Genomic DNA, 10,017 nt, shown 5'->3' with positions numbered 1-10,017 from the left:
CTCACCGACGGCGTGCGCCCCGCCCCAAGCCCCGCCTCTCCCAAGCCCCGCCCCGCTCACCGACGGCGTGCGCCCCGCCCCAAGCCCCGCCCCTCCCAAGCCCCGCCCTCCCGAGCCCCGCCCCGCTCACCGACGGCGTGCGCGCCCGCCCTGCGCAGGAAGCGGCACTCGGCCGGGGTCTCGTAGCTGGGGCCCCCACGCCCACGTAGACCCCGGAGCGCGCCCGCAGCTCCTTGGGCGCCAGCGCCAGCGCCAGGCGCCGCAGCGCCGGGTCGTAGGCGTCGGTCATGGACGGGAAACGGGGCCCGAACCTGGAAACGGACCCCGAGTGGCCGTTCGTAACCCCAAAATTGGTCTCAAAATCGGCCTCAAAATGTCTACTTTTAACCCCAAAATTGGTGTCAAAATCGGCCTGGAAAACGTCCATTTTTAACCCTAAAACCGGCGCCAAAATGTCCATTTTTAACCCTAAAATTGGTGTCAAAATCGGCCTAAAAATGTCTATTTTTAACCCTAAAATTGGTGTCAAAATCGGCCTAAAAATGTCTATTTTTAACCCTAAAATTGGTGTCAAAATCGGCCTCAAAATGTCCATTTTTAACCCTAAAACCGGCGCCAAAATGTCCATTTTTAACCCTAAAATAGGTGTCAAAATCGGCCTGGAAAATGTCCATTTTTAACCCCAAAATTGGTGTCAAAATTGGCCTCAAAATGTCTATTTTTAACCCCAAAATTGGTGTCAAAATCGGCCTGGAAAATGTGCATTTTTACCCCGAAAATTGGTGTCAAAATCGGCCTGAAAAATGTCCATTTTTAACCCCAAAATTGGTGTCAAAATCGGCCTGGAAAATGTCCATTTTTAACCCCAAAATTGGTGTCAAAATTGGCCTCAAAATGTCTATTTTTAACCCCAAAATTAGTGTCAAAATCGGCCTCAAAATGTCTATTTTTAACCCCAAAATTGGTGTCAAAATCGGCCTGGAAAATGTCTATTTTTAACCCCAAAATTGGTGTCAAAATCGGCCTCAAAATGTCTATTTTTAACCCTAAAATTGGTGTCAAAATCGGCCCCAAAATGTCCATTTTTAACCCCAAAATTGGTGTCAAAATCGGCCTGGAAAATGTCCATTTTTAACCCTAAAATCGGTGTCAAAATCGGCCTGGAAAATGTCTATTTTTAACCCCAAAATTAGTGTCAAAATCGGCCTCAAAATGTCTATTTTTAACCCCAAAATTGGTGTCAAAATCGGCCTGGAAAATGTCCATTTTTAACCCTAAAACCGGCACCAAAATGTCCATTTTTAACCCTAAAATTGGTGTCAAAATCGGCCTCAAAATGTCTATTTTTAACCCCAAAATTGGTGTCAAAATCGGCCTCCTAATGTCCATTTTTAACCCTAAAATTGGTGTCAAAATCGGCCTGAAAAATGTCCATTTTTAACCCCAAAATTAGTGTCAAAATCGGCCTGGAAAATGTCCATTTTTAACCCCAAAATTGGCCCCTACATGTCCATTTTTAACCCTAAAATCGGCACCAAAATGTCCATTTTTAACCCTAAAATTGGTGTCAAAATCGGCCTGGAAAATGTCCATTTTTAACCCTAAAATTGGTGTCAAAATCGGCCTGAAAAATGTCTATTTTTAACCCCAAAATTGGTGTCAAAATCGGCCTGGAAAATGTCCATTTTTAACCCTAAAATTGGCCCCTACATGTCCATTTTTAACCCTAAAATTAGTGTCAAAATCGGCCTCAAAATGTCCATTTTTAACCCGAAAATTGGCCCCTACATGTCCATTTTTAACCCTAAATCCGGTGCCAAAATGTCTATTTTTAACCCTAAAATTGGCCCCTACATGTCCATTTTTAACCCTAAATCCGGCGCCAAAATGTCCATTTTTAACCCTAAAATTGGTGTCAAAATCGGCCTGGAAAATGTCCATTTTTAACCCTAAAACCGGCGCCAAAATGTCCATTTTTAACCCTAAAATTGGTGTCAAAATCGGCTCTAAAAATGTCCATTTTTAACTCTAAAAACAGCCCCAAAATCGGCCCTAAAATGTCCATTTTTAACCCTAAAGTCAGCCCCAAAATGTCCATTTTTAACCCCAGAACTGGTGTCAAAATCAGCCTCAAAATGTCCATTTTTAACCCCAAAATCAGCCCCAAAAGTGGCCCCAAAATGTCCATTTTTAACCCCAAAATCAGCCCCAAAAGTGGCCCCAAAATGTCCATTTTTAACCCTAGAATTGGCGTCAAAATCAGCCTCAAAATGTCCATTTTTAACCCTAAAATCAGTTTCAAAATTGGCCCTAAAATGTCCATTTCTAACTCCAAAATCAGCCCCAAAATGCCCATTTTTAACGTTAAAATTGGCCTCAAAATGTCCATTTCTAACCCCAAAATCGGCCCTAAAATCGGCCCTAAAATGTCTGGTTTTTAACCCTGGAATCAGCCCCAAAATTGGTCACAAAATGTCCATTTTTAACCCCAAAACCGCCCACAAAATGTTCATTTTTAACCCCAAAATCAGCCCAAAATCAGGCCCAAAATGAGCCCCAAAATGTTCATTTTTCCCCTCAAAAAACCCTTTTTTCCCCCAAAACCCCCCGTTTTCGCCCCAAACCCCTCGTTTTTCCCAAATCCCCCCATTTTCACCCCAAACCCCCCGCTCCGTACCTGTCGTCATTGGGCCCCACCAGGGGCGAGCGTCCGGCCAGGCCGGGCAGGTCGATGTGGTCGCGGATGACCAGCAGGTGACCGGGGCCGAGCTCCGGCCGCAGCGACCCCGCGGCGTTGGTCAGCACCAGGGTGTGGACACCGAGCAGGGCCATGGTCCGGACGGGAATGACCACCTGGGAATGGTCACTCGTGGTCAGTTGTGGTCAGTTATGGTCAGTTATGGTCAGTTGTGGTCAGTTGTGGTCAGTCATGGTCAGCACCAGGGTGTGGACACCCAGCAGGGCCATGGTCCGGACGGGAATGACCACCTGTGGTCAGTGATGGTCAGTTATGGTCAGTTAATGGTCAGTGGTCACTCATTGGTCACTCTGTGGTCACTCTGTGGTCACTCATTGGTCACTCTGTGGTCACTCAGTGGTCACTCATTGGTCACTCAGTGGTCACTCAGGGGTCACTCATTGGTCACTTCGTGGTCACTCAGTGGTCACTCATTGGTCACTCAGTGGTCACTCAGGGGTCACTCATTGGTCACTTCTTGGTCGCTCTGTGGTCATTCATTGGTCACTCAGTGGTCACTCAGGGTTCACTCATTGGTCACTCTGTGGTCATTCATTGGTCACCCATTGGTCACTCAGGGGTCACTCATTGGTCACTCAATGGTCACTCAGGGGTCACTCATTGGTCACTCTGTGGTCACTGTGGTCACTCATTGGTCACTCATTGGTCACTCAGTGGTCACTCAGGGGTCACTCATTGGTCACTTCGTGGTCACTCTGTGGTCATTCATTGGTTACCCATTGGTCACTCAGGGGTCACTCATTGGTCACTCTGTGGTCACTCTGTGGTCATTCATTGGTCACTCATTGGTCACTCAGTGGTCATTGGGTGTGGCCAGGGGGCGTGGCTAAAGGATGGGGGTGGGGCAGAGTGGCCAGGCCCGTGGGAGGGGCTGGGGAGGGGGCGTGGCCTCAGGTGTGCCCCGCCCCCAGCTGTGCTCATTCCCCCAGGAGTGGGCGGGGCCATGACTCACCTGGCTGGGGGCGTGGCCCTCGTAGAGGTGGAACCGCCCCTGCAGGACGGCGCAGGGGGCGGAGCCGAGGCGCCCAACGACCAATCGGCCGGCGTGGCCCTGCACTGGGGGCGGGGCCGGAGGTCACCACGCCCACCTGTGACACAGGTGACCCCCGGGCCCACCTGAGACCCCAAAGTATCCCAAAAACGGCCCAAAAATACCCAAAACGGCCCCAAACCCACGCGGTGTCTCAAGGTGTGTCACGATATGTCGCGATAGTCACAGCCCTGCCAGCCCCAGTCCCTCCCAGTATAAACCAGTATAAACCAGTGACCTCAGTGACCCCAGAGACAGCTCCCAGTATAAACCAGTATAAACCACTGACAGCTCCCTGTATAAACCAGTGACCCCAGAGAGAGCTCCCAGTATAAACCAGTATAAACCAGAGACAGCTCCCAGTATAAACCAGTGACCCCAGTGACCCCAGTGACAGCTCCCAGTATAAACCAGTGACCCCAGTGACCCCAGTGACCACTCCCAGTATAAACCAGTGACCCCAGTGACCACTCCCAGTATAAACCAGTGACCCCAATAACAGCTCCCAGTATAAACCAGTATAAACCAGTGACCCCAGCGACAGCTCCCAGTATAAACCAGTGACCCCAGTGACCCCAGAGACAGCTCCCAGTATAAACCAGTGACCCCAGAGACCACTCCCAGTATAAACCAGTGACCCCAGTGACCCCAATAACAGCTCCCAGTATAAACCAGTGACCCCAGTGACCCCAGTGACCACTCCCAGTATAAACCAGTGACCCCAGTGACCCCAGTGACCACTCCCAGTATAAACCAGTGACCCCAATAACAGCTCCCAGTATAAACCAGTGACCCCAGAGACCACTCCCAGTATAAACCAGTGACCCCAGTGACCCCAATAACAGCTCCCAGTATAAACCAGTGACCCCAGTGACCCCAGTGACCACTCCCAGTATAAACCAGTGACCCCAATAACAGCTCCCAGTATAAACCAGTGACCCCAGAGACCCCAATAACAGCTCCCAGTATAAACCAGTGACCCCGGTGACCACTCCCAGTATAAACCAGTGACCCCAGAGACAGCTCCCAGTATAAACCAGTGACCACAGTGACCCCAGTGACGGCTCCCAGTATAAACCAGTGACCCCAGTGACCCCAGAGACCACTCCCAGTATAAACCAGTGACCCCAATAACAGCTCCCAGTATAAACCAGTGACCCCAGAGACCCCAGAGACAGCTCCCAGTATAAACCAGTGACCCCAGTGACCCCAGTGACCCCTCCCAGTATAAACCAGTGACCCCGGTGACCCCAGTGACAGCTCCCAGTATAAACCAGTGACCCCAGAGAGAGCTCCCAGTATAAACCAGTGACCCCAGTGACCGCTCCCAGTATAAACCAGTGACCCCAGTGACCGCTCCCAGTATAAACCCCGGTCTGTCGCGGTACCGGTGCTGCGGGGGAAGTGCGGTATGTCGCGATAGTCGATGGCTTTGGCCTCCGTGAGCTCCTCGGCCAGCGCCCCCAGCCCCGAGCCGCACACCAGCGCCACCCGCGGCGGCTCCCGGAACTGCGCCCGCAGCCACCGCGCGGCCTCCGAGCACGCCTCGAAACTGGGGCGGGAAAAAAAACCAGTATGGACCAGTATGGACCGGCATAAACCGGTCAGGACCAGTATGGACCGGCATAAACCGGTCAGGACCAGTACGGACCGGCATAAACCGGTCTGGACCAGTATGGACCGGCATAAACCGGTCAGGACCAGTATGGACCAGTGTGGACCGGCATAAACCAGTCAGGACCAGTCTGGACCAGTATGGATTGGTATAAACCAATATGGACCAGGATGGACCAGTCTGAATTAAAATAAACCAGGATGGACCAGTATAGACCAGTATGGACCAGGAAAAGCCCAGGGTGACCCCAGGACCCCCAAAATGATTCTGGCATGACCCCAGGATGACCCCAGGGATTGTCACAACCCCCGGGATGACCCTGGGATGATCCTAGGATGACCCCACGACCCCAGAAATGACCCCAGGGCCCCTAGGATGACCCCAGGGTGATCCCAGGACCCCTGAAATGACCCTGGGATGACCCCATGACTGCCAGGATGACCCCAGGGACGGTCATGACCCCCGGGATGACCCCAGGACCCACTGAAATGACCCCGGGATGACCCCAGGACCCCCATGGTGAACCCAAGATGACCCCAGGACCCTTAAATGACCCTTAAATGACCCCCAAATGACCCCAGCCCCTCCCCATCCCGCCCTTGACCCTCGCCCTGGGCCCGGGCCCGGGGCCAGCCGGACTTTGGGCCCGGCCCCGCCCCCCTAAAAAGCCCCAAAATCCCCAAAATTTCTCCCAAACCCGCGCCTCTTCCCGTCCCCTCATTACCATAATTTGGGGAGGGGGCGCTCCGAGACCCCCCACTGGCCACGCCCCCCCGCCGGATGCTGATTGGCCGCCGGACCCCCCCGGGCCGCCATGCCATTGGACGATCCCACTCCCCCTCCATCCCCCCGACCCCATCCCAGGCCCAAAAAGGCCCAGAAATCCCAAAAATCGCCCCAAAATCGCCCCCGCCCACGCCCCCCCCTCACCTCCCGTCCATCTCGGCAGCGTCTGAGGGCCAGGCCCCGCCCACCGCGCCTTATATGGCGGCGCTTCCTCTGACGTCCCCGGCGCGCCCCCCGTGCCTCGCCCAATCGGAGAGAGCAGCCCGTCGCCATGGAGACGAGCGGGGGCAGCGGCGGGAGCAGCCGCCAATCAGAGAGCGGGGCTCGCGGGGGAGCGGCCAATGGGAGGGCGGGGTGGGCGGGGCGGTGCCGGGAATAAAGGAAATGGAGGCGGGGAGCGTCACGTGACGTGCGAGAAGCCAATGGGAGCGCGGGGAGGGGAACGCGGAAGAGCGGCGCGGGGGGGTTGCCAGGACAACGGCGCGTAAAAGGGAGGCGGGGGTATCACGTGGTGTGGCGTGGCCAATGGGAGAGCGCAATGAGGACCCGGAAGAGCGGCGCGCTGGCGTTGCCACGGCAACGCCCGGTGATAGCGAGGCGGGGGGCGCCACGTGATGCGAAAAGAGCCAATAGGAGCGCGCGGGGAGCCTCACGTGAGACGGCGCGGCCAATGGCGGCGCGGGTGGCGGCGGGGCCGCCCCCTCGTGACCGGCGCGGGCCAATCGGGCTCGGGGGGGCGTGGCGCAGGGCGCTGTCATGGCGGACGGGGAGCGATCGCCGCTGCTGCCGCCCGAGGCGGGGCCGGGCCCGGGCGGGGCCGCGGCCGCCGGTGAGAGGGGGCGGAGCCCCGCCGGGTGCGCGGGGTTTAATCCGGGAGCGGGGTCTGGGTGAGGCGCCGAACCGGGAGGGGCGGGGCTTAGCGCGCTGAGGGAAGGGCGTGGCTTTGGGGAGCGTGGCTTCGTTCGTAAATCACCGCTCTCCTATTGGCAGGCGGCGCCGGGGCTGGTCCGGGCGAGGCCCCGCCCCCTTACTCGCCATTGGGCAGCCCTGAGGCGCCGGGGGCGGGGCCTCCGGCTGTCACGTGTCGCGTGTGCCAGCGGCCAATCAGCGTCGAGGGGAAGACACACCAGCACGTTGTCAAGTGCGGGGGGTGTGGCGAGGCCACGGTGAGGGGGCGGAGCCTACATGATGGGGGGCGTGGCTTTCAGTGCAAACGAGTGGGCGAGGTCTGAGAGGGTGGAGTGGGGATGGGCGGGGTTTGAGCTGGGTAAGGGGTGTCTGAGTGGGTGTGGCTTCAGTGAGGGGGCGTGGCGTCCAGGGGAAGGGAGTGGGGTAGGGTCTGAGTGGGCGGGGCTTGAAGTGGAGGATGGGCGGGGTTTGGGATGGGTGGGCGGGGTCTGAGGCTGGCAGGCTGGCTCGGGGGAAGTGTCCCAGCTGAGGCCACGCCTCCTTTGCGGCGGCAGCCAATCAGGACGGCCCCCGGCGGTAAGAAGTACGTGCGGTGTCCCTGTAACTGCCTGCTGGTGTGCAGGGCCTCAGCGCAGCGCATCGCCTGCCCGCGGCCGTACTGGTCTGTACTGGGATGGACTGGGAGGGACTGGGAGGGGATTGGGGGCTACTGGTTTATACTGGGAGTCGATTGGGGGGGACTGGGAGGGGATTGGGGGGCACTGGGAGGGACTGGGAGGGGATTGGGGGCTTCTGGTTTATACTGGGAGGGGATTGGGGGGTCACTGGTTTATACTGGGTGCATTGGGAGGAACTGCGAAAGGGTTAAAGGGGGATTTGGAGTTACTGGTTTGTACTGGGAGGGACTGGGAGCCATTCCGATCCATACTGGGAGCACTGGGAGAGGATTTGGGGTTACTGTGTTAATACTGGGAGGGACTGGGAGCCATTCTGATCCATACTGGGAGCGGATTTGGGGTTACTGGTTTATACTGGGAGGGACTGGGAGGGACTGGATGGTCTCTGGGCCATACTGGTCCATACTGGGAGCACTGGGGGGGGTACCCTGGGTGCCCTGCCCACCTCCCAGTGGCTCCCAGTATAACCCAGTTCTCCCAGTAAGAGACTCCGGGACGTACTGGGAGCACTGGGGGGGTTCCCAGTGCATCCCAGTGGCTCCCAGTATAACCCAGTTCTCCCAGTAAGAGGATCATCAACCTGGGCCCGGTGCAGACGGGCGCGCCCAGCCCTGACCCCGCCCCCGGGGGCGTGCGCGTGGCCTGCGCCCACTGCGGGGGGCCCTTCCTGGTGAGACACGCCCCCTTCGGCCACGCCCACCTCATTACGCATGCCTAACCAGGCCCCCCCTTTGTGGCCACGCCCTTTCCTCCCTGATTGGCCCCGCTGTGCCCGGCCCTTCCTGCTGAGCCACGCCCCTTCCACTTCAAGCCCCGCCCACTTAAAATCACACCCTTTAAAACAAATCCCCCTTCAAGCCCCGCCCACTTAAGCCCCACAATTAAAGCCGCACCCTTTAAAGCCCCACCCTTTAAAGCCCCACCCTTTAAAGCCCCTCCCACTTAAGCCCCACCCCTTAAATCCTGACCCACTTAAGCCCCACCCTTTAAAGCCCCTCCTCTTCAAGCCCCACCCTTTAAAGCCCCACCCACTTGAGCCCCACCCTTTAAGCCCCACCCACTTAACACCTCCCATCCCCAAACTCTGCCCCCTGAACCCTCAAACCCCTCCCACCTTTTGCCCCGCCCCCTCTGGCCCTTTTTCGCCACCCATTTGACCACGCCCCCTTTCCCCGCAGTGGGCGGAGCTCCCCGAGCGCTCATTGGCTCGCTGCCCGCACTGCCGCAAGGTGTAAGTCAGGCCCCGCCCCCTTTTCCCCACGGCCACGCACCCTTTTTATGTGTGGGCGTGGCCTAGCCCCCTGCCAGAGCTGACCACGCCCCTCTGGCCCTGCCCAGGTCCGCGATTGGCCGGCGGTTCCCACGGCGACGCTGCCTCTGCTGCCTATTGGCCGCCCTGCTGATGGGCGGGGCCGCGGCTGGGCTGGCGGTGAGGGGCGGGGCCAGGGGGGCGGGGCTAAAGGGGGGCTGGGGGTGGAGTCTGGTGGGGGTGAGTGTAAAGGGGCGAGGCTAAAGGAGGAAATGGGTGGGGCTTGAAGGGGAGGGGCTGGAAGGGGTGGGGTTTAAGTGGGAGGGGCTTTAAAGGGTGAGGCTTAAAGGGGAGTGGCTTAAGTGGGTGGGGCTTTAGATGGTGGGGCTTAAGTGGGTGGAGCCATAACGGGTGGGGCTTCAATGGGCGTGGCTCTGAAGGGCGTGTCAGAAATGGGCGTGGCTTAAGGGGTCAGGGGAGGTGTCAGGGGGCGTGGCCAGATCCTGACCACGCCCTGCTTGTCCCCGCCCCCAGGCCGGCACGTGGTGGGCGTGGCGCCGGGGGGCGCGGTGGGTGCCGGCGGCGTGGGCGGTGCTGGGGGCGGGCGCGGGGGCGTGTCTGCTGCGGGCGGCCTATTGGGGCTGCGTGCGCGTCAGCCAGCCCCTCCCACCGCGCGCCTGACCACGCCCACCTGCCCGGACACGCCCCCGCGCCCCGCGGGACACGCCCCTTCCTTCTGGGACCCGCCCCTTTCCTTCTGAGGCACGCCCCCCTGTCATGGGATACGCCCCGTTCATCAAAGGACACGCCCCTTTCATCAAAGGACACGCCCATGGGCGTGGTGTGTCACTATGACATCACACAACCACGCCCCTTCGTTATTGGACAACTCGTCCCCTTCTGGCCCCGCCCCTCCTTTATTTTGCATGGTCCCGCCACCTCCCGCATGTCCCCGCCCACTTGTACATAAGCCCCGCCCCCTCCCCGTGTACA

At 57.9% G+C, this 10,017-nt stretch overlaps 2 protein-coding genes across 2 annotated transcripts; one reads left to right on the top strand and one right to left on the bottom strand.

Moving 5' to 3' along the window:
* Nucleotides 1–130: 130 nt before the first annotated feature.
* Nucleotides 131–6,404, bottom strand: LOC118701139 (purine nucleoside phosphorylase-like; the record flags this gene model as incomplete). Its single annotated transcript, XM_036405766.2, is given in 6 exon segments — nt 131–199; nt 202–311; nt 2,678–2,853; nt 3,711–3,814; nt 5,177–5,340; nt 6,334–6,404. Coding segments are annotated over 6 exon segments (634 nt in total), but the record flags the coding sequence as incomplete, so codon positions are not given.
* Nucleotides 6,405–6,927: 523 nt separating this feature from the next.
* On the top strand, nt 6,928–10,011 carry PIP4P1 (phosphatidylinositol-4,5-bisphosphate 4-phosphatase 1). Its single transcript, XM_036405767.1, has 7 exons — nt 6,928–7,018; nt 7,180–7,355; nt 7,653–7,759; nt 8,340–8,445; nt 8,954–9,006; nt 9,114–9,204; nt 9,559–10,011. Exons 1-7 carry the CDS (start codon nt 6,946–6,948, stop codon nt 9,703–9,705), a joined length of 753 nt encoding a protein of 250 aa, XP_036261660.1. The 5' UTR covers nt 6,928–6,945; the 3' UTR covers nt 9,706–10,011.
* The last annotated feature ends 6 nt before the right edge of the window (nt 10,012–10,017 follow it).

The sequence above is a fragment of the Molothrus ater genome, unplaced genomic scaffold (assembly GCF_012460135.2).
Source record: "Molothrus ater isolate BHLD 08-10-18 breed brown headed cowbird unplaced genomic scaffold, BPBGC_Mater_1.1 matUn_MA733, whole genome shotgun sequence".
In the NCBI taxonomy this organism is placed as follows: Eukaryota; Metazoa; Chordata; class Aves; order Passeriformes; family Icteridae; genus Molothrus; species Molothrus ater.
The sequence above is the reverse complement of the archived record's forward strand: the minus strand, read 5'-3'. Positions and strand labels throughout refer to the sequence as shown.